The sequence below is a fragment of the Chinchilla lanigera genome, unplaced genomic scaffold, assembly GCF_000276665.1.
Source record: "Chinchilla lanigera isolate Chin_1 unplaced genomic scaffold, ChiLan1.0 scaffold00032, whole genome shotgun sequence".
NCBI classification, from domain to species: domain Eukaryota; kingdom Metazoa; phylum Chordata; class Mammalia; order Rodentia; family Chinchillidae; genus Chinchilla; species Chinchilla lanigera.
Window position 1 is genome coordinate 13,630,736 of NW_004955433.1, and position 27,161 is coordinate 13,657,896.

Sequence of the window (27,161 nt, forward strand, 5' to 3'; positions counted from 1 at the left end):
ACCCTTATCCTTGTTCAAAAAACACCATCATCCACTTGTAAGAGCAAGCTGAGCCAAGGTTCATACTCACCTCTCCTCCAGTGAGCTTATTTTCCCTCAGATCAGGATAATTAATCACCAAACCATACCTGCAGGGACATTGTGCTCTGATATTGCCTCTGTCTTCATCCTTTCTCTGAGGAAAATAGATTTGTCTCCATCTCCAACTCAAGAAACAGACAGACGCGGTCTCCAAACAAATATTTATTCTGACACCAGAAGTACACCATCCCCCTCCTTGACCCTTGCACACCCCCAGCACACAATTCTCCATCCTCCACAAAAAGGTGCCTCTGTGGCAGAAAAACCCCTGTTGTAGAATACGTCTGTGTTGGCTGCTCCAGCCTCCTGAGGCCAGCTGGTAGTCTCATTCACTATTGGTCTGTGCTCTCTAAGACACCTTCTTTGCTGCCTCCTGAGCCCAAAGCTCAGTCCAGAAAACCACTTCCTTGGCTTTCAGCCCCTGGGCATCCTTGGTAGTGGCACCAATCTTCAGATACCTTTCTTCCTGGTCATATTTTGGCCAGTATGGAAGCCCTTCCCCATTGGGGTTCCTGGAAAAAAAATCAAATAGAAATTCCTAAAGGTTGCTGGATAGTACCCACATTTCTCAGAGATTTATAGGGGTCCACTGGCTAATCTCTGTCAAGGGGCTCAGTCATCTCTACAGACATGGAGCTCTCCCTCTCTGGGGCACTTCTGGCTTTGTAGAGAGATCTCATTATCAAAGTACTACTGTCACAAGGCCAGGGCTTTGATCACTCAAGCTATCAAAGCCGCTCCTTCCCAACAGGTATGCAATGTCCTTTCCCAGCTTGTCTTTCAACCCTGCTCCATATTTACCAACCGCCTTACCCATTCCAAGCAAAGTTGGCCCAGAATTTCATCACCATCTTGCTGAGATTGGTCTCTTCTTCTGAGGCACCTTCTATAAAGAAGAATGAAAAACTTGGTGACTTAAAATATGGTTCGTGGACCTGCAACAGCAGCAGCACCTTTGCACGGCCAGTTTTAGCCCTTAGTCTATGCCTACTGAGTGAAAACCTGTATTTTAAGGAAATTCCAGTTAATTAAGGTATTCTTTCACTTGAGAATGACTGATCTAGGACTCAGCAATAGGCATCCAATCTATGTGTGAGGTACTTAATTTTTATCTTCTATGTCCACCTGCCGCCACCTACCCTCACACTGTCACAATGCCACACCAAGAATTTCCTCTGCACTGCAGGATTGCTGGCTTTGGGGGATTTTTTTCTCAACCTCTAAACACACCTGCATACTCATACAGTCTGAAAATTATCAGACCTGCAAAGGTGTTAAGGAGTCGCCCAACTGGGAGATGTCCAGACGCACTCAGGGGCCATGAGCAGCCATAAGGTGGGTCACAAGTCACAGGCAACAGTTGGACAGGGAAGACACTGAAGTATTTCTGAATGGTTTCCTTTAAATATTATGTCTAAGTAAATTATGAAAAACTATATAAGTTTTACATACACAGATCAAATGACAGGTGAAGTGATACAGGTAACATTCAATTTGAGGATACCGAGAATTCAGATGTGCCCTTTATTCACATTCTGCTAGACTCTGGTGAGTAGGACATCAAGCACAGGCATTCTTGTCCCTGAGCCAGGCACTGCAGGTGACCAACCACCTCTCTTACTGATGTCGCAGGTCAGTATTCTGAGACAGTCCATGACTGGGGACACATGAATACACCTTAACCTTCATGAAGTTAGAACAGGGGAAAAGTTGAGAACTGCCCTATATAGCTAAGCCATGTGACAGCAAAACTAAACCAAGACTGGGAGAGAAGATAAAATGTACTCAAGGCCAGCAAACTCAGACTGGTTTCCCTGCCTCCTCACTTCAAGTTCATAGCCAGCAAAGAGCTATTACCTTTCAAAAATGGAGCACCAAATACTGAGAAAATCTCATCCCCGTGGTCTCCTACCACATTACTAGGTTTCATGGCTGATGAGAAGCTTGGGCGATACTGGAACTCATACATGTAGGTGGGGGCTCCAGCATCTGTGAAGACATGGGCCATGCACAAATCATGTAACCAGATGCACCCAGGACCATAGCAAAGTCTTCATCTGTTCAAAAAGCCCCTAGTTATCATCAGGGAACAGAAACAGAGTTTTAGGGAAGCTCCTTGCCTAGGTTAGGACCACATAGCTTGTTGAAATGGAATTAGGTTTAGACCAAACATTTATTGAATGACAGAATGGAGGAGCACGATGCACTAGATGCATGAATACACTAGATGTATATCATTGGCAGCACGCTAGTGGTCATGCTGTGAAGAATATCTTCAACCTAGTAGGTGTCTTTGACTCAATGTAGTTGTGAACTTCTCCCATTCTTTTCTCAGCCTTTCAGAGAACTTGAGGAAAATGCTAGCTGCTTATTAAAAAGAAGCATATTGAAATACAAGCATATGTAGAGAGGATACACTCTGTCTCCTGCATTTTAGGAAACAAAAGTCTTAGAGTTTAATATTTTTGTCACTTCACATATAGCACTTCTTGCTTATTTCAGGGAGTCTTAAGACAATAAGGTAACACAGTGAGGTAACAAAGTGAAGGGGCAAGGAAGGATATCTCTTTCCTACCTCCCTTTTCCTGTCTGCTATGCTATCATCACTAAGGGCAACTTGTCAAAAGACCAACAAGATGCTGCTTTTCTTGCTGACAAGATCATCAGAACCACCAAGTCCTGCTTCTTTAAGACTAACTTGTGGACCCAGCCCAGGGAACTCAGGGCTTTGCATGGGTCCTACTGCCACAGAGAGATCAGTCTACAAAAGGAGAGATAAGGCTCCAAATCACACTGATGAAGAATTTTACATTTCCCACCACACATGAGACTTATTTTAAGATGGTGTTCTGCTCCTGCCCAACACTTGGGACTCACCTCTGTGTCCACGGGCAGTAATCACAGATGGGACCCCAAATACCACATCTGCAATCAAGTCCATGAAGCGTTCATGCTTTTCGGCAGAGTCGTTTGTCCCTCCTATGTACTTCTCAAAGACCACCGGCATCACATCCCCAGAGAAGTTCTAAAATGCATCAAGAGAATGACCACCCCTGCTTTGTGAGTAATGTGGTTTCTCTAGCCCGTTAAGAGGCTTTGTTGACCATGAACTTCTTTTGCCCCAGGAAAAACCCTCCCGGGGATATTGAGATGAGAAAAAGAAAAACTAGGTCAGAACTGCCAATCCCAATCTTTTTTTCTGCCATTGAATTAGTTTGTAATTTGAGACAAATCTTTTCCTCTTGTTTTTTAATCCATTACCATAACTTTCCAGCCTCTCTCAAGAAAGTGTTTGAACTTCCCTGGGAAGGACATGCCTGTCTTCTGGTCCAAAATGTCTTCAGAGGAGGAATTGTCCATAATCTGTTTAAAATATTGGTTAAGCATTTGTGAATTCTCAAAAATTTAAAGTACAAACCAAACAGAATAACAATTAAACAAATGCTAAATGAAGTTTCATTTGGGGCCATTGAGAGTACTTTCATCAATTTGAAGAAGAAAAAAAAAAAACAAAGAAATAAATGGACTCTGAAATAGAAGAGCAAGGAGCCAAACAGGGTGAAATATATATATATATGTGTATATATATATATATATATATATATATATATATATATATATATATATGGCTCATGGCAGTGGTTATCCAGGCAATGAGAAAACATTTAGGCCAGGGCAGTGTTGAAGCAGAGGGCTCAGCAACAATGGGAACAGGCCATACTCCACAGCCTCTGATGACTAAGTCAAAATCAACCACTGTGGCTTCGATTCTTTGAAAACCTCTGAAATCCTTTTGAAGTGAGAACTGTAGAACTTTCAGCATATGATGCCCTGTCCAAACTTCTGCATTAACACACTTGACCCAACTTTTGCCTGGCTTCTAGTAACTAGAGACCATGTGCTACAGTAACTCCAGACCCCTGAAATGCCTGCCTAAGAACACTCACTGATTTCATGTGTGAAATATCTATTATCTCGAGCTTAACCTTGATGCACACAGACAGAACTATGAACTCTCTCTTGGAGCACGTACCTTATAAACTTGCAATTATCAATCCTTTCTCTGCCCTTTGAGATGAGAATCTCACACCCAAAATTGGTTCCTCAAAGACCTAGAGTAATTTTTTTGCAAATGTTTTGAAACCCCTTGGAAATGTAAACATTTGAGGTACCTCTTGACCATCTCCTGCACAATATCTATGGATCAACCAAGGCCTGAATTCAACAGAAGCGTCACTTCAACTTACACCTCCGCTTCAGGAGATACAGGTCTGCTTCTCAAGGAGATGATTGAACAAATCCCTTGGTCTGGCCACGTGGACTCACTCTTTACATACACAGTACATCCCTGTGCTCACCCAGCCTGGAAACACTGGCAACCTTTGGTGTTGGGAATGTGAGCTCTTGTTATGCTTTATCTTTTCCCTATTGTCATCCCATTTCTGAATAACTGCCCTAATGCTTTAACTGAGTATCTCTGTTTAACCTACTATTTTTTTTGAACAAAAATCCTTCCATCGCTATTTGAAGCCAATTTTAACTCAAGCAGAAGAGACCTTCTCTAAATCTTCCCAATGAGGGTCTGGATGGTGTGTGTGGAGGTCAATAGGAACCAAGAGCCCTGTCACAAAGTAGAGGACGTTGTGCCTTAGCCTGATTTTCATGGACTTCTAATTCTTTCTCTTTAGAGGCCCTTCCATCTGTACTATCATTCTCTACATATACAACAGCCAGGATGCTTCAGTATTCTTTAATGGGAAGTCAATCAATGTCTGGACAAATGGTTCCCTGGTGTGTACCACTCTAGGGACAGCTGGACTATCCTGGAGAAGATTTCTAGGGAAGTGTCCACTCATGCCAATAATATACCTGCCCTGGGCTCAGATGGGGTTTGGAGAGGGAGGAACCATATGAACAGAGGCTGGAGGGATGATGATAGGGAAGGATGCATCTGTCTTAAGGGTCCATATATTCTCATCATTGGAATCAACCAGCCAAACTCTTTTTTGTTGATTTCCACAATAAATGGGGTAGTGCTGAAATTTGGGGCACAGAAGTGCACCTGTCTGAATGCCAGTACATTCTCACCATTGGAATGAGCCAGCCAAATTCTTGCTTGTTGATTCCCAAAATGTAGGGGACGGTGCTGAAATTCTTTTCAGCCAGCATGTCTTCTGGTGCCTTGGGCAGGAGCACTCCATCAATCACAGTGGTCATAGGCAAATAGGGCTAGAGAAGTAGAAGGCAATGTGTTGTCTTTGGTTTGCCTCCCAATTGGCACTCATGTCTCTGCTCTGGATGACTGAGGGCAAGGGTGGGGCCACAGACTCCCCTGGTGATTGGCAGTGACCACAGATGCTTAGAGTCCAAATGATGGGACTAAATATGGAAATACCAAGGACAGAATTTTGAGTAGCATCTTGTGATAAGGTGATGGTGGCAGTGAAGAACAGGTGGTCCTCGCTCAAATTAAAATGCATATGTCATTATAATACATATTCAGTATGAACGCATGTGTACCTGTGTGTGTGTGTGTGTGTGTGTGTGTGTGTGTGTATGTGTGTGTGTCTTTGAGAAAGCAGATAACTATGGAAGCATTTTAACAAGAATTTTAAACATCTCAGAAGGATGGTCTGGGATCCTAAGTTCTCTGAGTTTCTCAAGATTACCAACAATTCCTGTATAAGTGAGGACGTTTTGCAACACATGGAGAAAAGCTTAAACATTGTTCTTTTTCCAGGTGTCAGTAAACATCTGGGTGTTAATCTTTTAAAAACTTTGGTTACTTTATTTGAGGCAGATGAATCAGAACCCAAGGCTCAAAACAACATTGGACCTAATATATGGACATTCAGGCAGAACAAACTGCTAGAGACCTGCCTTGAGTGTCCAGGAGAATCCTCCAGGGTCCAGGACCCAGAGAGAGAAGCCAGGTCCTCAAGTGGCCACTGAGCTCACAATCAAAGGATGAGTTCTGGCTACTCTTTTCTCAAGAAGTTTTTCTTATTGAACTTCTCTGTGATGACAGACTGGCATAAGCAACCATCAATCTTCTCAGTCACTTTCCCTGAGGAGCACTTCTGCTGGCCATTATGAATGCATCCTCTCTCTGTACTTCTGCACACGTGGCCCACTAATATACCTGTATTTTTTTCTTGGATTTTGCCTTTACAACAGGTATACTGTTCATTTCAGGTGTGCAACACCTGATGTCTCTTCTGACATCACCCTCCATTTAACTATCATGCAGGGAGAGAGAGAGTGACAAACAGAATGAGAAAGAGATGATCCCTCATAGACAGAAGAGTATGTGGATGGTGATGGTCAATGCATGGAATATTGGTGAATTGTATGCACACATGAATAAAAGAATAAAAATAAGCACAGAGGTAATTGTGTCATTGCTTCTGGAGAACTGTGTGATGGAATGTACACATATGTTGACTGAATGATTCATGGACGATGGACCAATTGAAAATACATTGATAGTAGGTGGATGAAAGAACATAAGTGATTGAGATAGATAGATAGATAGATAGATAGATAGATAGATAGATAGATAGATAATAGATAGATAGATAGATAGATAGATAGATAGATGGTGGAGGGTAGATGGAAGGACAGGTAGGTGAATGATAGATGAATGAATTGGTAGAAATATGGCTATATTTGAATCCTAATGAGAAAATTCTTAGAATATCTAGATAATTGGCCACTATTACGTTACAATTTAGATAGTTTCTAAATTGTAGACACCTTAGATAAATTGTGACAACTTTCTAAATAACTAGATGCTTAATATCCCCATTCTTAAAATTCAGGATGGTAGTTACTTTTGGAATACACAATGTATTCCAAAATACATTGTATAATTTTTATTATTTCATTCTAATTCTACAGAACACTGAGTTTTATTTCTGACTTTATAGCTGAATGCAACGTCAAAATATTAAGTTTTTAAAGAAGGAGAGTATTGTAATCCAGTTTTCCTTGTATTATTATCAGATTTTTTTTATATTTAACACACTTCACAATAAAAAAAGAGAAAAATAAAATTCCCAGTTTGGTTCAGAAGGATATATTGAACTAGAAGCTGACCAATTGATTGTCCACATAAGTGAACAGCTGAACCAATAGTATGGAGTCATATACACAGGGTAGGACAATTACAACGGGTGCACCTACTATTTTCTGGCTGATCTCTAAGAGCTCATCCTCTGTCTTCTGGCGCAGACAATGAATGATGACAGCAGATGTGGTTGTTTCACACCCAGCAGCAGCTGCAATTTTCTGCAGAGATCACAGCCAACAGCAGAGTTTAAGAGAAGCTTTATCCTCCATCTGTATATACAGAATAGTTCTATCCTGAGCCCAATCAAACAGGACACCTGAATATCCTATAGACCACAGTGGGTTCTGGATCCCAGAGCATGTTGTCTGTGTTATTATTTGGAATTGTAACCTGAGCCACATACATAATATCTATATGTATATTGCCTTATCTCTTTTAAAGTGGGCTCAGTTTTCTCAAATGTGAATGTCTCAAGAGACCCTGTGAAGATGGCAGTGGTGAAAAACATGGAGTTCAGAACTATGTTGTCTGAACTGAATACTACATTCTTAAATTTACCAGCCCCTGGGCCTCAGAGTCCCCACTATGCATGAGTGTAATGATTGCAGCTATCTTATAATACATGTGACAAAGTTATAAGCGCATTATGCCTCGCACACACTAAAACTAGTGTATAATGCATGAGGCCTAGAAAAGGTGATTCACATGGAAGCACTTCAGAATGTACAGAATACGCTTTAAGTGTGAGACGAAGGAGTCCTTCCTGCTTGGCCACCCTCCCCTCAATGTCTTTAGAGAATCCAAGCTGACTCCCAAACAAAAACACTATATCGTTCTAATAGAGCCAAAGAAAGGGTAGGAGAGCTGTCCAGCACGAGACTTACCTCAGCTATGGCCTTGACATTGTTCCTAACTACATGAAGACACAAGGCCACGCCACTCTCAGAAATAGCCCTGTGGAAGAGGTTCTTGGCCAGTGGAGATAACACCTGGCAGAGGAATGGAGAAGGCATTTGATGCTCACAGATAGCGGGTCAGTGACTCATATGCTTTTAAGGCTCCTTCCCCCTACTTCTCTGGCATTCACTTGGAGTCTCTGGTGCTCGATGGACATGAGAAGTCCTCATCTGTCCCATTTGTATCCAAGCCTATCCCCCATCCTAGATCCTCAGCAGGATAGAGGCACAGCCCAGAGCCAGAGACAAAATAAGAATTATGTGCTATTTGCTCAATGTGACAATCAAATCTGTTAGAAAGTGATTTTAGGCATTCCTAGCCATAAGTTATGCCTCAAATTTTAATTATTCATAATTGATCTTCATAAAAATTGACAATGCATCTGAAAAGTTTGTCTGTAGCTCCATCTCTTAGGCTACACTGCTGACTTGATATGCCCAAAGGCCTGGAATTGATTCTCAAAACCACAAAAGAAATATCAAGTTCAAGAAAAACATCCCTATGGAGGCACATTCAAAATATATCTAATAATGCACATGTTCTTACTTTTTTATAATATCAAAAATTGGAGAAAACTGAAGATTCCAATATGAGGAGATTGGGTAAATGAACATGTTTTTCATTACTATCATGGAATATTATACAATTGCAAAGGATAAAGAGTTCAACATTTAGGCAAATATTAATTACTCTACAATAATAAGGGAAGGTATTCTTCTGTCTTTACAAAAAGATCTTTAAAAAGTATAACAGAGAGACCAACTCTGTGTGGAGAGATTATAGATGTTAGATAGATAGATAGATAGATAGATAGATAGATAGATAGATAGATCTGCTCTGCAGTGACCATCTTGGGTAGTGAGATTCTGAATGATTTTTCATTCTTTGGATGCCTTTGTACTTTGCTTTTTCCTTTTTTCTGTACTTTAAGAAATACAAGAATATTTTCTTCTGAGGATTCAACTATAAAACCAATACATGTTTAAAAGTTACAGCAGTAGATATGTCCCTTTGCTCAATTCTGAGGTAAGTGGGGTTAGAACTTTTCAGTTTCTCTAAGTGTGCCCCATCAATTTTTCCAAACAGCAAGACCTATAACACCCATGGGTTGTGTCTGTGATCCACATCACCTGATCCATCCCTCCCTCCCCATTCATCTTTACTGAATTGTTCCTCTCATTTAGCTCCCTGCCGCCCTTCATCTTGGACATGGACTAAACAGTGGGCCACCTCAGAGGACCGTCCATCTGTTCTCAGCGCTCTAGTTCCCCCAAAGAACAAGTCCGCCTTGGGGCCAAATAATGACACTTCATCCAACTCATGTCCTCACTATTTCCTAGCATCTGTGCTTTACGTCACCCCTACATTCCAAGAGAAGCAACATGAGCCTTAGTGTTAAAATGATTAGTAAAGTGAAAAAGCACACAACCAAGTGTGAGGAGGAGGAGGGGGTGCCTTAGGAACTCCTCCTCAGGAATGCAGGATGTACCTAAAGATTCTTACGGTTCCAGGATATTGAGCTGAGCTCTGAAACTTCTTCAGGCCAAGGAGCATTGAGCCTTGACACTCCACCCTCTGATGCTGTGCACTGAATAGTATCAGCACTGAACCCGGGTGTTATAAGCAAAGAGACCAGGGCTGGATTGTCTGGTCTCCAAAGGCTCACATCAACAGTCACATCAAGCCTAGGAAGAGGCCTGACAACAAGAATACTTACAAGAACAGAGACACTTGAACTTCCTGCTGACTCGCCAAAGATGGTCACAGAGCCTGGGTTCCCTCCAAAGCTGGCGATGTTGTCCTGGACCCAGCGCAGTGCAGCCACTTGGTCCAAGAAACCCCAGTTTCCTCGGCCATGTTCATCCCCTGTGCTGCAATAGAACTGGGTCAGTGTGGGCTGAGACCCCCTGATCTGGCCTGCAGGATCCCAGATGGGTGGGGTTTCTTGCTGAGACTTCCACAGTAAGGTTTGACTTTCCCATTCCTGATCAAAGGGTCTTCATCTGCCTGTCATTCATTATGGCAGTGATCAATGGAGAAGGAAAGTTCTGCGTTCTTTCTTCCAGCTTCTGCACTAAGCATCAGCGTCTATCACTATGAATCCAACACTGCCCTAAAAGCTAAAGTGCACCTGTAATTAAAAGAAGCCATGTCTCCGACAAAACTCAGCTCACACTGCAGGCCATGAAGAGGTGAAAAGAAAATATACTGTCAGCCAATGGGGAAAACAGAATCATGTGAAAAAAAAATCATGTAAAAAAAAGAGGCACATTTGGGCCATGGTTGATATGTTAGAGGTCATGAACAAGGAATGATCCTTGAGGCAGTGACATTTGGTATAAACCTGAATAAAATGAGTATATGGGTCTTGTAATACTCCAAAAAAAAAGGCAGTTCTTAGGAGAAACAGAATATGTACAGGCCCCAGGACCAAAAGAAGAAATGTGGGGTACAACATGAGAGAGGCAGGCAGCAAGGGTGCAGTGGGAGGGGGTAAGAACTTCACAAGAATAAATGATTCTATCAGTAATATAGTCCTGACACTGAGCTTTGCTTAGGAATAATCAAGGAGTGGGTGACAAGTTGGTGGATTCTGAACATATTTCAAATGTAGAATGAAGAAGTCTTGCTGACCAACAGGATGTGTGGTGTGAGAATAAGAGAAAAGTTCAGAATATCAACAAGGCCTTTATCCCAAGCAACAGGGAAGGAGCTTCCAGTAGTGGCACCAGGTGCCTCGTGGGAAAAGATGAAGTTCTTCATCAGGGAGGAGGAGTAGCAGTCAAGGTCTGAGTATGTCCCCGGGAAAAGGAAGTGCAACGGAGACATCTAAGCGAAACAATAAAAGATAGCTAAAGATGGCCTCTGGGGCTCCAAGGGGAAGTGAGAGCTACAAACGGGGAGATGTGAAAGTGCTGCTGGGCACATGCAGGAAATTAGTGGAGATAGGGGAGACACAGACATAGAAGCAGGGGCTTTCCTGATGAACAGGAGTGTGACAAGTGGACTGGGCATTCCAGGTAAAGAAAGGAACAGATGCAAATGTCACGAGACAGTGGACAAGTGTAGCTGAGGAATAAGAAGGTGGGTAAGTCCAATAATGAATGTCCTTGATACATGGAATGCAGGAACTTAACAAAGGTTCGCATGAGGGATGGATGACATGGCAATAACTGGGTCATAGCGTTGGTGGTTTAGAAGTGTTTTGTCCTCCAAGTTCATGGCGGTCCTTGGTCCTCTTTGTGGTAGTATTAAGTGGTAGGAAATACTGTTATGATACAAGGCCTAGTATAAGATGATCCTTCAGTGGCACAACCCTTGAAAGGATTAATGTAGTTCTAATAGGAACATGAGATGTCCTACGGAGTGAGCTTTTAAAAAATAAAATAAATAAAAGCACTATCGCATCCCTCTTTGTTGTCTGGCTTTCTTTCTGGCCCAATGAAAGTGTTCTGCATGTCATAAATTTTATTGCCATTTCTCTACCATGTACAGATAAGGGCTCTTCACTGGAGGCCAGTCCCATGAAGGCACTTGATCCTGCACTTTAAGCTTTCCAAACATGAGATTTAAATAAATGTCATTTCTTTATAGCTGCGGAGCCTCAGATATTTTCTTATATCAACAGAAAACAGGATAATGCAGTGGAAGGAAAGCGAGCCCAGGACCTTACCTGAAGAACCCCCAGAAGCCCAGGCGATACTGAATGGTCACCACCACCACCTTCTCATGGGCAGAGAGGGCAAGTCCATCGTAGGTTGATGCCCCACCAATCGACAGACCACCTCCATGGATCCACACCATCACCTGCACACACACACACACAAAAAAAAAAAAACACAGCCATACTGATTACAGGGAACAGGATGGGGAAGGACCTCACTGCTATGCCTGACTCAATGAGGCCATTACCCAAAGATCACCAGTGCCCAAAAGGCTACAAAAGGCAATTTATCTGTTTCTCTATTCCCTGGCTATATTCTAGGATATGCTTCAACTCTATTCCCATTGGGTACCCCTGGCATTGATCAGGTCTGTGTACAATGTCCCCAAAGGGCTCTTCAAAATGAGAATATCATCATGGGAGCAGCAAAGGCTCAGATGTCCAGTTTGTCCCAACTTTCCATCATCTTCATGCCCACATCATTCAAGCACCAAAACATAACTATACAGCGGCCTTTGTATTTCAGAGTCATCTCAGTTAATGCTTCAGCGATGAAATAAACTTCCCTGTATTATCTCAAACACAATGACATTCTCACTGATGCTCCTTTCAAAAAGTGCCTCCCCCCATCTCCTCTACAGCCCCAATCCTACCCACCCGCCTAAGCCTAGCTACCAACTCCTCCTTCAGGAAGCCTAATCACCTGACTGACATTACCTAATAGCCTACTACATGCAGCTATTTCCCTTCTGGATATTTTTCCAGAAGAAATGAAAACATCATGCCACAGCAATATATGTGCACCTATGTTTATAGCAGCACAATTTGTCATAGCTAAATCTTGGAAACAACCCAAATACCCATCAACTGAGGAATGGACAAAAACGATGTGGTATTTTTATTCAGTGGAGTACTACTCAATATAAAGAAAGATAAATTAGAGGCTTTTATAGGTAAATGGATGCAACTAGAGACCATACTCATCAGTGAAATAAATCAGACTCACATGTGTAAGTGTCGTAGGGCAAGTATCGTATCTTGCCCTTCTCCCTAGGGCAAGACACTGAAAGAGTAAAGAAGATTCAAAAGGTACAATAGATATTTTGAAAGGGAAAGAAACTGCTCAAAAAGAAAGAAGAACAGGGATGGGAGAAAGGAGAAACAAACAAAGGAAAAGTTTTTTAAATTTTATATATGCACATACAAGATAGCTAGGATAATTGTACTACTAATTTCTATTAGTTCAGTGAATGGCATAGTTAGTGGTTATATTGTTTGATCAAACTTACATATCTATATCTGCTAATGTGAGCAACTACTTTGAAGATAACAATATGCAATATAATAACCATTGTTAATTTCCTGTCACCTTGTTTTGAAATTATGTATCATTTTTATTGTTTTTTTCTCTTTAAAATAAAATTTTAAAAAAGAATTGAGGATGAGAATGGATGCAGTATGTGATTATTGTTTCTTGCATTGAAAAAACTCACATTGCAAGTAAATACAGACATTTAACAAAATAATAATACTGTTAAATGAAAGGGGGAAATTTGTGAAAATTATGCACCACATTCTAGTCTAAACAATATAAACTACACTATCCACAAGGTAGGCACTAATAATTGTCCCATATGAAAGGAAAACTAAGGCACCTCTACCTAAGATCTCACAAGTAAGTATTAGCAGCAGGATTTGACCAGGCAATCTGGCCCCAGAGTTCACCTGCTGAGCCGCCCACTGACTGCAGCCATTGGCCACAGCACATTAAGCTGGCCTTTATGGAGGAGGAAGATCCTCCTGCTGCTCTACCTAGTGTGTCATCAGTGCTGGCTCTGTGTACTCAGTGAGGACTGAGATAAAACTTAACAGTCATCACTGAATATTCATATGTGATTATCCCATTTGAGGAAGCAGAGGATGAACGAACCACAGAAATTATCCAAGGCTCTCTGTTAGTCAAAGGCAGATCCAACATTTAAACTCATACCTTGTAGTTTTAAATCTATGTCCGTAGCTGGGGGTTTCCTGTTTTCAGATTCCTAAGGCTCCTGTTTCTCTTCTACTTTTGATCCTTACCTCTGTGACTGAAGGCGGAGCCACAGGATGGGTGAGAAATGATATGCTGAAAAAGTGAGGAGGTCTCTGTGCAGCCAGCAACAAAATTCATAAAGGCAGGAGCAATGTGATCATGTAAGATCATTCCATGGTCCTACAATCCCTAACCGTAAGACTAACTATGTGCTTGGGGGCACTGAGTGTACATAGACATGTAAAGGAGTGAATGAATGAGAGATACAGGTATTTTGTTCCAACCTTCTTGTTTCTTGTACTGTATGCATAGGAACAACTTCCAGTCACAAATTCATACTCCCCAACTCCTGAGCTCCATCTTTGGTGGGAATAGGACACAAACTAGACTGAGAAACACTTTCCTTTCTACTTCTGGGGCCCCTTCTTTTCCAGCACACCTTTTTCCACCTTCCAGTCTTTAACTAGCTTCCTACCCACCAATGACCAGTTATTTTGCAGACTAACTCAGTGAATCATCAGCATACACCCGTCACAATAAGGGAGGAAACGGAACTACAATGAACTCTTAAATGTGTTTGTATCACTAGCATTGCCAAAACCCCAACTATTCAGGCGGCTAAGCCAGGAGGATTCTAAGTTTAAGTTCTACCTGGGAAACTTAGCAAGACACAGTATCAAAATAAAAAATAAAAAGGGATTAAACCTGTAGTACTGGGGAGGAGGAAAATGTCAAATGTTGGGCTCAAACCAAAGGAAAATCACTATGAGATTTTCCCAGTCATCATCCAACACATTTCTGTCATTAGACAGTGAAAGGCTACACACATGGTTGCTTTACAGGTCCATGTCAGAGACACTGATTTCAAATTCAGAAGATCTGAGCTTTTGTCACATCAACACTAATGTGTGACATCAATTTCCCCGTCTTTGTCCTTGTTGGTTAAAATGATTCTTCCAACTCTAAATTTGTTAGAAAGTAGGTCTTTGAGGCTCTCGGATCAGCTTCTTAATCTGCTAACTATGAGTAATCATTTTTTACCTCCTTCTAATGTGAGAGAAATTGAAAAATTAAGATGTGCTTTTCAGAAATACAGTATCCTCCTACAAAGGCCTGGGGTCACTAGGGCAACTGGGTTAGGGTTATGTGTATTCCCTGTGGTGAAATGAAGCTCTGGTTCCCAAACTCAGTTATGACCCTGGGATCCCTCCCCCTAATGTAACGTCTCCCTCCTTCCCATGTGCAGCAGGAAATCTCGACCAGTGGTGCCGATACTCACAGGTAGGCTGCTGTTCTTTGTCAAGTCGGCAGGAGTATAAATATTTAGGTACAGACAATCTTCGGCAAATGTAAGGGGAATTTTCTCCTTTCTATTGGTAAATAGGTCTGACAGCACTTTTCCCCCAGCTGCATCTTGAGTGCACCTGGAAGGAGAGAGAGAACATCTGCGCTTCAAACAGGTATAAGCTGGAAACGTCACCTGAGGCTGGACTTGCACCAGGAAGATAATGCCTGTAGGTGGAGTTGCTGCCACTGAACTGATCATTGCAAAGGTTTGAGTTTGCCTGGTAACCCTCATTGGGACCTAAGGACTCTCTAATGCACGGATGTCCAACCTTTACCTTGTCTGGGCCATATTTATAGTATATATAACATGTATAATACAACATATATAACATGTATAATATAACATCTATGATGTATAGCATGTGTACTATATATGACACATAATATAGTTAAGGTAAATAAATAATAAAGCTTCTTTTATTTGTTTTTATTATAACATTAAAATAAGACAGCAAATAAGACATAAAACTAGTGAAATATTTGCTTTTGTGTATTGCATCAATATCTGGTTCAATGAAAGTGGCTGGAATTCTTACTAAGTTCTCAAAGTGCCTGTTAGAAATTTTTTTATCTAATTTTCCTCCTTGTGTGTCACATTGTTATAAACGGTTGCTCACAAATGTACGGACTGTCAAAAAGGCACGCCATGAATAAATCTCCATTGTGAAGCTAGAAATGTATTTCTCTATCAAGACCGGTCTTATAAAAGTTTGGTAAAGAGACATGGTCAAGGTTAGCTGAGTGGCTGATTGCATCTCTATATAGTCTTGTTATGGTTTATATCTGGAATAGCCCCAGAACTCTCAAGAGTTCAGAGGTGGGGCTTTTGAAAGGTGGCTAGGTCCTGCAGGAGCTGTACTCATTGTGGATCAATCCACAGATGAACCCATAGCTAAATGTTCTGTTACAAGGTGTGGCTGTTCAGAAGGGATGGTACGCCAGAGGTGAGTCCTGGAAGGGCACATCTCCTCCACAGCGCCTCTCTACTCTGTCTGCTTTGAGGCCACCATCACACGAGCCTCTTTCCTCTGCCAGGCATTTTCACCAGGCTGTTTCTGCCTTTGAACCAGCAGCGAGGGGCTGTAACCACGGGCAAATTTAACCTCTGCTCCTTTAAATAATGGGTATTGAGTACTGTGGGTCACAAAGAGAAATGACTAAGGGAATTTCAAAAATTAATGAACAAATAAATAAACATTTTTCTAATAGTGCAATACTATACACATAATTATAGCAATATCATGAGCAAAAAGTTATTTGATACATTTTGTATTTCCTATGCCACAACTATGAAAAAGAATTTCATTTATTATATTTTTTCACCAAATAACTCAATAATCTTAAGTTTAATAATTACATGGAAAACTTACATCTGCTTAACATCTGCTTAACAGCTGTAATAACTGTCTCCACAAGTACACACATATGTAGGTTGAAATGCTATTATCAGTAATGTTGGGTTTTACTCAGCAAATCAACAAAACCCAGGCAACGTCTGATATATCTATTTTGATAGGACTGACTGAGTGTAGCAGGGAGATGAAAGAGTCAGTACTACATTCCCTTCTGCCCGCCCCCACAGTTTTCTATTGTAGCTTGTGCAGTCTTCACTGAAGCTTCCCACAGTAGAGTCATAAATATGTTGCTAAACTCACATAATAAAAGTAAGAGTTTACCATGCTGGGGACCACATTATTAGCTGTCTAGGGCCACATGCAGCCTGAGGTAGGACACCCATGCTCTAGAGTCTCCCAGACTACGTAGAGGGAGAACCTGGCACCTCCCCTTTCTGGTGCCTTTGCAATATCCTGGGCCAAGGAAGGGAGGCTGCCCGTGCTCTGACCTGCCAAGGGAGATGACATTTCTCGCCTCTGCTCTCTGTTCTGTGGGTGGCAGGGTGACCATATGCCTCCTCCAGGGAACCATGTTCTAATGAGGGGGCCCTTCAACAGGAGAATTGCTTCAGTGACTGATTTTCAGCCTGCAGCTGGTCAGGGTGACATCTTTGTGGGACCACAGAAGCAAAATTCCATTCCAGTCCTGCCTCAACCACTGATGTGCTGGTGACTTTTGGATGAATTCTGTTCCTTTCCTGAGCCCCCATCTGCCAGGTTCATGGGTCAGGTGTTTTCTGTAAAGGTCTTGCAGCCGTAGCATATCAAGATGGTATCATCAACCTGTCCTTGGAAATCACTGTCAGCTGCCCTAATACCAGGTCTCAAAGATGCAGCAAAAATTGGAATAAATAATATGTTCTGAATTCTTCCAGTATAACAGGCACTGACTGAAATTCTCCTGAGGAACAACTCACTGTAGCCTCAGATCAACTTCACACATGGGTTCTGCTATTATCACCATTTTACAAATGAGATAACTGAGCCACAGAGAGATTAGAGATACTGGCCAAGGTCAACCAAGAAGATTTATGCTATTTATTGTGCATATTTACAAGCACATTAGAAGCAACATTCCCAGATGGCAATGAAATCAGTGGTAGGCATTGCTGCCCCAGGATATGGAAGAATTAATTGAGGTTCCCAGGTGCCAGGATGACAGCTGTCAAGTGGCAGAGGTGGAGACAGTAGACAAGACTGCTATATTTCCATGCTGGCAATTTCCCATACATCATCAAGACTTGGGGGCATAATATTCTTTAAAAAGAAACTCAAATGTCAAAACAGAAAAAAGAATTCAACTTCACGTGTATTTAGGTAATTCCAAAATAAAGAGCAAAATTATATTTATGACCATTGTGTTATTTAGTTTGTACAGTAGCCAAAAGTCATTCTTTAAATAAACTCAAACATCAGCAAGTCCTCTGAACCTAAGTTTTTATGTAAGAATTAAAGGAATGTACACAGTTGAAATATGTCTGGAGAAAAATTACACAAAAATGAAATGTCATTATTCCTGAATATGTATGCTGATTTAGCTAAAATGTTTCAACATAATGTTATTCAAAGTTGGGAGAACTTTAAAAGCTACCTAATGACCTTAAGTAAGAGATGGAGCAAATATTCATAAATAACATTTCAATACCTACACTAATGTGACTACTAAATGTCCAGCTGTGATATTTAATGGCATAGAATGACATTGCTGTCACACTGATCAATGATAAAGTAGTCATCCAAACTCTAATCATGACCTGTTTTCAAAGGAGGGAAAAGTACAAGAAACTGGAAAGTATAGTCTCAAATACTAACAGCAACTACCCTTTAGTGGTGGACTTATGCCTGGTTTTATTTCTTTCACATTTGCTTCTCTACATTATCCGGGTTTTCTGCAATATATTTGTATTGTTTTTGTAGTTAGCAAGTAAGAACAATGGCTATTATTTTTAAAAGAAAGGAAAGTAGCCAGAAGCAGGAACCAGGGAATCTGCAGAGGTAACCTGCAGGGGTAATCTGCTGAGGAGAATAGTTTCTGCACTGACACTGTTTGTATCTGGGGTACACTGGGAGTAGCTGCGAGACCATCTGGAAAGTCAGGGTTTTCCCTCTCAGGGAGTCAGTGTGTCTAGGAATTGAGATGCAATGGGGAGTCTGAACTGGACAAATCAACACTCTTTATATTCCATAGCTCCTCACCCATCCGGTCCCAGCCATGCCAAGGCCCCAGACAGGAGAATAGACAGAGTGATTACTTGTCTTCTTCCTCATGTGGCCCACTGCTTATTTTCAACACTTTTAGCATATTCTCCATAGTACCCAATCCAAGTATTAATATACATATTGTTCATTATCTCTTTCCCCCAGTAGGATGCAAGATCAAGGAAGACAAGGATATTTGCTTTGCTTATTTATGGATTCTCAGCACTTAGATCATGCCTAGAATATATCAAGTGCTCAATAAATGTGTGCTCAATGATGGCCTCTAGAAAGTTGTTATATTGCCAGAACATTTTCAAGAGTCTACAGTATTCTAGAGAATTCCCAAAAAAAAGATAAACCAATTAGAAGGTTGTCTTCACTCCTTCCTGTCTCATTTTGAGGAGAAAAACATCATCAGAGAGAGATGCCAAAGGTCTCCACACCGGCTTACATGGGAGGGTAAGAGGTGGCGTTCTTCACATCATCCCATGGTTCGACAAGTTGTGGAGGTGCAAACCTCAGGGATCCAAGAGGGGGCTTGGCAAAGGGGACTCCCAGGAAGACGGCTACAGGCTGTGCAAATCCTTCTAGGCTAACGTACTTCCCCAGGATTTTGCCATTCACTGTATCTACCACAGGTGGTGAAGGTAGATGTTCTGCTGGACAAGAAGAGGAAAGGAGGATCCGTCAGAGGACAAAGGTGATAAAACCCACATCCATTTTCCAGGAAGAGGACCTCAAATAAGTCACCTCCATCCTCTGGGCTTCAGCTTCTTAGGTAAAATATGAATGAGAAACAATGTCCTTCCTCCCTCAGGGGGTTACTTTAATGAATAAATTGAAATGGGAGATATGAATGTACACAGGCTCAAACAAACACAAAAAGGAGAAGCTTCACCTGGAATGGAAGAGATCTTTTGTTTCCCTATCACAAGCTTCTGTATGCATATGTCCATTTGTGTCTGGGTGCTGAGCTTCTTGCTCAATGACAAGATGAGTGGTGACTCAAGTTCTGCAGGGAGGTGACCTTTCAGGGAGAAGAAATCACACACGTACTAGATCTAAAGCCAAGAAGTAGGAGCTTCTGTCTTTCCAGAAACAGAAAGATGTTAAAGAAGTTGGAGGAGGCAGTGAAGCCTGATTGGCATCAATACAGAGGAGGAAAGGTGAATAAGGAATGGTGGGAAGGGAGTTAAAGAAGAAAGAGGATATGAAAAGGCACAAAGACAGCAAACCTAGGACCAGGTTGGAAAAGAGCAAATGATTCCTAAAGATGGCCAGATGGAGTCTATGGGGAGTGGAAGATAATCCTGAAATAAAGAGGTGCCTGCCAGGTTGGGCCTTAAATGCCTTAAAACAAAGTTTGTTTGTTTAACCAATAAGGAGCAGGGACAGTTTTGTCCTAAAGTACACAGTGAGCTTCTAGAATATTCTGGCAGTTCTCAGTATGGTTATCCAGAGGAGAGAGAGACTGGGTGTCAGTTTTCTGTCTGAAACTTTCGCTCTGTTTGAGGGGAGCACATAACTGTTTCTCATCTCTCTGCAGCTTTCTCATCAATCATGGTTCACCAAGCTTTGGGGCCAGAGTAAACTAGTCTGATCCTCCTAAAAGAGGAAGGTATATTGTGAGACTCCTGACCATGACTACCCATGGATCTTTTCTTTCCTGGCCTTCATAACTTAAATATATCAAAGCACTGCACATACTACATGATTTGTATTCATTCATCCACCCACTGCCCCCTTTAGAATAAAACAATATATCAACACTCCCCTAAAGTGACTGACCAGGAAAGAAAAGGATAATCTAGATTTGGTCTGATAGAGGAATAGTCAATGACATTGAAAACTCTATCATGAAACATGTTACAAACAGTACATGTCTCATGTTATCAACGCAGACATTCCTTATTTAATGACCTACCTATTTAACAGTTGTTTGGGCTTACATCCAAGGTATGCTTTTTCAGTTTATAACTTGCTGCTCTGATATACAACTCATTTTTTTTGTTCAGTTCCATGCATCTTGTTTGTAGAGCCTCAATACCTTTTTTGTACAGTACCTCTTGCTTATACAGTACTATAATTTTTGCTGATTGGACTGTACAGTACTATAATTTTATGTTCTGTTATACATTATAATACTGCATGTAAGAGTTATGCAAAATAAGCGTAGTCATCAAGTTGCAGTTGCCTTTGACCATTTCTTTATTGTGAATATTATATATAACACCTCATTTAACAACCAACTCATTTAAAGACCTAGTTGTTGGACTAGAACTTGGTCATGAAATGAAGAATGTCTGTAGTCATTTTCATAATGTAGACAGTTATAGTCTATTGTTGTTTATTGTCATGATTATGCTGTTGTTATTGCTAATTGTTATAAATAACAACAAGATAAAACTTCAGGAGACATCTACAGACAGTCCTGAATTTATGGTGTTTTAATTTGTGACTTTTCAACTTTTAAAAAATGAGTTTATCAAGATATTTGTTTATTGTAAGTTGAGGAACATCTGTATAGTAAGAATAGCCAATAACCAGAAACTCTTTATGGAAACCTGGGTATAAACACACGCCCATACCTCATTTTATTAAAACCATTTTCCATAGTTCTTCCCTTCTGTCCTTATTGCTAATTATTACCAGAGATGTCCTGTCTGGGAAGAATATGGATTGAGATGTCTTTGGGTTCCAATACTGGAGGTTACCTTCTTTATACATTTCAAGATTTCTGCACTGAAAGTAGATCCACCTTAGAGATAATGAAGCGATAGGGAGACGTAAATGAGGAATTGTGAAGGAGGACTTGATTCTCCTTGCCAGGTATGGAAACTGTGAAAGTGAAAGGGAAAGACTGCAAAACAGATATGTGATATAGGCTCCATGTCAGACAGGGGGAGTCAGTGAGACTGCTGGTAAGAAAATTCCATGGGATGCGGGCACCACAGGACTGAGAAGAAGTGGTAAGGGGCAAGTACAGTCATCTTCCTGAAGGGGAGGGTACACAACAGACCCATGTGAGAGAACAGAACAAGCTGAGAATAAAGCACAGGTACAGATGCAAATGAGGCTGAAAGCACCCACTAGAGTGGTGGCCAAAGAACGGCAGAGCATCAGGGCAGCCCCGGGAAAGGAGCAGTTGGCAGGAGTGCTGAGGGAGAGTAATGTGTGGACTTCAAAGAGGTGAGGGAGGGTAATGTGTGGACAAAAATGGCTTGTTTTCAAGTCAGCTCAGTGATGACTTTCAACCTAGAATGAGTGGAGAGAAGCCAGATTGCCCAACATAAAAATATGGTGTAGAAGAGTGAGATCTATAAATAAAAATACTGTATAGCAGTTACCACTGCTTTGTCATATGGAATGTGTCCATATGGAGCACTTACTGTGTGTGCCATACACATCCAGCTCCTCAGGGAAGCTGTTCTGTGTTAGTGTTACTATGCCCACCTAACAGATGAGCAAACAGGCTTTGGAAACACCCAGTGTGAACGTTGTAAACATGGAAAAATCCGAGTATGGGCTCTGGATTCAGGAGGTAAAATTAGACTGTTCTTGTTTTTCTAGGTGGGATATTACAGGTCCCCCAAGTCTCAGTGCATCTGTCCCCTATGCTATGGATGTTTGTTGAGGTCACTCATTGCACAACTATTTCAACATGGATTAATTTTCTGTATTTGATGATTTGAGGTGTGAGGCTTTGATGGCCGTGGAGGTACTGTTGCCCCCTGGATCTAAGTAAACCAAAGTCCACACCTTCATTTGCAGGGTCTCATATCCTGGTACACCATCCATATACCTTAATGTCCCAGAGCCAGGCTCCAGAACACTAGAAACAGGTCCTACACCCCTCAACCCAAGAAGCCAACCTACACCAGCTTTTTCTCTTTCTTCTCTTCCGTTCAGGGGAAATCACAGTGAAGCCACATGTCCAGAGTCCACCCTCTCCCTCTGCTTGCTGACTGATCCTGCGGCTTCCCCTTGTGGCCCTATCACAATGACGAGGGTCCTCCTTGGGAACTCTTAATAGCATATTACATTTTCAGGGCCATTAGGCCTTGATGTGTGAACTTGACTGTACCTTAAATTTCCTATTAACACCCTGCAGTTTAAGTCAAGCCCTTTATTTATTCATCCTTTTCCCCTGCTTCCTATTGTACAAGCTCTATGCTAAGTGCTTTAGAAGTAGCCACCTACTTCATCCTCACAGGAGCTCTCTAAGGTAGGTACTGTTGTCATCCCCTTCTAGAAATAGGGTGACCCTGACAAAGCAGACACAAGTACTTTACAAGGAACACCCAGCCTGGAAGTGCTGGGATGAGATTCAGATCCTCACTCTGGCTCCTGAATCCATGCTTTGTTATTATTCTACCAGGCCACACTCCACGATCTGCCCAGATCAGGACTATGAATCAAAGAGAAGATAAAATGAATGCTCTTAAATCTTCATAGGAGAGACATCAATTTGGCTTTAGCTAAATTTAGCTGTCCTAATCCTAGTGCCTACAGCTGGAGTATGCATCTTCCCCTGCTCCTGGGAAAGCCTGGTCTGCATAGGCTGTTATTCTAAGTTCAATTCAAAATACAGAGAAAAATACCACAGTACATCAGAACCTGTTCCTGTTCCTTTGTTCTAAATCCATGCTTGCCAGCCTCTTTCTAGGACAAAGACATCTAATTCATCCCATTGTCATTTATATTTCAAAAGGACTCACCACAGGCTATGAAAGCAACAAGAGAAGCCATTACCACTGAGGAAAGCCACATTGTGGAAGGACAGCAGCTCCTGGGCCAGTGAGGTCTCTGGGCTGTTTAGAGAAAATGCATAGTCCTGCCCCAGATCACAGATCTGCCCCTCTATCCCTGCCAAGTCTCACCTACCAAGTCAATTACATAATTTAAAACAACAGAAAAGCTGTCCCTCTTCCAAAAAACCTCCCCATGTGTCCCTGGAGCCCTCAAACCACACCCACCCAGACTTTACCCTCTTTTATCTGAGCAGTTCTTATCCAAATATCAGACTACACAGTCCCAAATTAACACAACAGTTTCTTGTGTAAGATTTCTCTCATGTGTGACTACAACTTCAGGGCAATATATGCTTCCCAAAGGAAGCCCAGCAAGCAGATATCAGAGACTGCCCAAAGATTTGGTCTGGGATCAATGGAAATAGCTAGTAAATTTTAGAGTCTCTCAGCACCAAAGCTGCCAGCCAGGTTTTGAGGACACATCTCTTGGTTTCACTGGACTTCTATCTCCTAGAGGTCTAACTAAGTTCTCAAGTTCAGAAACAATCTTGTATTTCATCCAGTCCCTTTCTGGGGCCATACTCAGCTTTACAATATTCCTGCCATATTGACTGGCCTATTGCAGCATAGCTCTAGGCCCAGAGAACACACTACATTTTGGACAGATTCTCTTAGAATAAAACAACATCATCTCCATAAAAGCCCTAGTTCTAATCACCTATGCAAGTATTTACCCATTTATTCTCCAAATATTTACCAAAATTACTGGCCCTTGCATAGCTGCTATGGAAATAAAAGTGAATTCAAGACATATTCCTTTCTCAAGAAGCTTTCTATGTAACCCACAAGACAAATGAGGTTGGGGGGCACTGCGCAATGCATGTAAAGATCACCATTATGGTACATACAATGTACTCTGAGTATACCTATGAAGTTTTGTTTACAAAGTGCTGGGGACACAAGAAAGCCACTCTAGGTCATTTTCACACAATCATTTAGTGCCCAACAGAAGAGATTTATATAAATGCACTCTGGTACAGCTGACTAGGTATGAAAGAAGAAGAACTGAGCATTAGGCTAGACCTGTGTGATTATTCTGACTGCATTTTTAACCACTCTGCTCTGTTGTCAAATATTTTGACAAGCCAACTTTCTGGGTACAGTTGATTAACCTCAGGGAAATCTGTATAGGACCCATCTTTGTGGACCTCTTACATCTGTACCCATTTAATGTACCTGAACATCCCACTGATTTCTCCTTTATCCTTGAGTGTGCCAGAGAGGTTGGGTATAGGGAGCCCTTCCCAGTCCTCATCACTGCCCAGGAAGTTTATATTTGTAATCCCATGAAAAGTTATTGGAATTCTAGCGAGTTAATTCCAATCTACCACTTCCAGTGCAGCCCATGGCAAGAATAAAGACACTAAGGCATATTTGTAGTTATGGGGAGCCAAGGGGATCCTAAGTCCAGCCATGAGGATGGCCATCAGGAACAAAGGTGTATAGCCAGGACCGAACCCCGATTATATTCACTTGTAAAAAAGGGAGCGGCTTGAGGATGAGTGACTGTGAGAGTGGTGGGAAATACATGAGTGCCATGAGCTGGGCTGGGTAGGAGGCCTGAAATCACCTCTGTAAATGCAGAAAGAAGGATATGCAGAAAGAGTAATCTGTATAACACAATTGAGATAGCGTCTAATGTTTTGGGGTGAGTGCTTCAGCTCTGATGTGTAATCTTTGAAGCCCCAGTCATAGCCTCTATTCCCAAGGCTCAATCCCCACCAACAGAATGGAGCACTGGCTCACACATCCCACCTCATCCTGGCTCACTCATGGGAACAACAGGGGTCTGGGGAACATGTCTACCATCTCCAAAGATTACCATCAGCATCTCGGCTAGACCCATATGCATTGCTTAAAGCCAGTTGAAGGGGTAAGGAAAAGTCCTAGCCAGCTCTAAACATATCAGTACATGGAAATAGGGTCAGGCTCAGCCAAAATGGAGGCAACTGCCCCTCTTTTAAGAAGAGTCACCTAGGTCCACAGATGGCCACTGGCTGCTCTTTGATGCTATTCAAAGGAGGATCGTTTGTGGAAACAAAAACCCCAAGTTCTTGGGAGAGAAAATGAATGAGTGGCAGAGATGATTACTAACCACTTGAACTTTATACTCTTCCACTGTCAGTGTAGACCTCTTCCTGGAAAAGCATTGGCCTACCAGGAATCACATGGCCCTATCTGACTTGTATTTACCTGGAATCATGAAATGAGCAACTACTAACATAGTAACAGTGACATCAGGCAAGATCGTCTCCAGGCTAGCACAGTACGGACATAATCAAACCTTCACATTTGCTCTTTGCCCTGCAATAAGCTGGAAAAGCTGGAATGCCCAAGGGCAGTGGTGGCAACCCTATGGCATGAGTGTTATTTGTTTTTCTTTTAAGACAAAAGAAGTTAATCTATGAGTTCTTTTTTCTAAATTAAAACCTCAGTATTCAGGTTTAATTGCAATGTTGACACTTTGCAATAAATAAGTAGGTTTGGAGTTGCAGTCTGAGCACTCATTTCTAAAAAGTTAGCCATAATTGCCTAGGGGACCAGGAATCTTGAACATTAGAAGTCCCTGGCATGTTCACAGATAACAGCTATTTTCTAGTCTGCAATCGGGCTTTGGATTTTATGTCAGCAAGGAATAAATTTCTGTTTAAGTCAATTTACAGATTTAGGAAGAGGACTCTGACAAATACAGGAAGATTGCAAATAATTTGTAATGACTAACATTTGGATATAATCCATTTGGTCTCTATTCTTTCCCCAGAGCAAGTATATACATAGTTACCTACCACTTTCACTGAAATCAAATTAGAAGTTGTCTAGTTATTTTTCTCATTGCTGGGACAAAATACCTGAAACCCACAAGTTAAAGTAGGAAAGATTTATTTTAATTCACTGTCTGCAGGTTTCAGTCTATTGTTAACTGGCTCCAGTGTAGGGTAGGGTGGCAGAGGGGAATAGCAAAGGAGAAACACTTCATGGCATGATAAGCAGGAGGTAGTCCCTCAGCTCTGTGAGGGACTACCTTTGAATCCGATATTCAAGACCAACAATTTTCTCCTGGTTTTAAACTCTAGTCACTACAGTGGTGGTTAGCTGCAAAGTAAATTTTTTATTGGCTCTTTTACCTTCACCACCTCTCTTTCTCATTTCCACCACTGTTTTTTGCATCTTCCAAACTAACTCTTACACTGGAATAATTGCCTCAGGTCTGTATCCTGAGAAACCCAAAGTAAGACAAAGGGTCCTTAGCTCCTAGTCAAAAGGTTCATATACACCATTATGAGTTGAATTGCGTACCATTACAATTCATATGTTGAAACTATTGCCAAGACCTCAGAATGTGACTGTATTAGTATATATGGTCATTAAACAGGTGATTGGACTAAAATAAAGCCATTACAGTGAGCCCTCATCGAACAAGTTTTGTATCATCAAAAGAAAGGAATGTGGTTATAGAAACAGACACCATGGGCACTGAGGCCACACCTTTTATAGAAGCAAAAGTGAACAGCCTTCCACAAACCAAGGAAGAAAACCACAGATTAAACCAAACCCTGCTGGCACCTTGACCTTGGACTTCAAGCCTCTCAGCCATAGGAAACTA

The 27,161-nt window shown here is 41.5% G+C and overlaps 1 protein-coding gene across 2 annotated transcripts; it reads right to left on the reverse strand.

Annotated features, from left to right (window-relative positions):
• Positions 1–227: 227 nt before the first annotated feature.
• Positions 228–23,572, reverse strand: LOC102012015 (carboxylesterase 1D-like). Of its 2 annotated transcripts, none has more exons than XM_013516096.1 (13): positions 23,465–23,572; positions 19,198–19,402; positions 15,086–15,230; positions 11,784–11,917; positions 9,828–9,981; positions 8,038–8,142; positions 7,267–7,371; positions 5,170–5,310; positions 3,343–3,444; positions 2,959–3,106; positions 1,939–2,070; positions 895–967; positions 228–593 (listed from the first exon to the last, which is right to left on the reverse strand). In XM_013516096.1, the coding sequence occupies exons 1-13, from the start codon at positions 23,514–23,516 to the stop codon at positions 431–433; spliced, it is 1,659 nt and encodes a 552-aa protein (XP_013371550.1). In that variant the 5' UTR covers positions 23,517–23,572; the 3' UTR covers positions 228–430. The 2 variants fall into 2 exon arrangements, with proteins under 2 accessions (XP_013371550.1, XP_013371549.1); XM_013516095.1 differs by having other exon boundaries at positions 19,198–19,405; positions 23,465–23,570.
• Between the last annotated feature and the right edge of the window lie 3,589 nt (positions 23,573–27,161).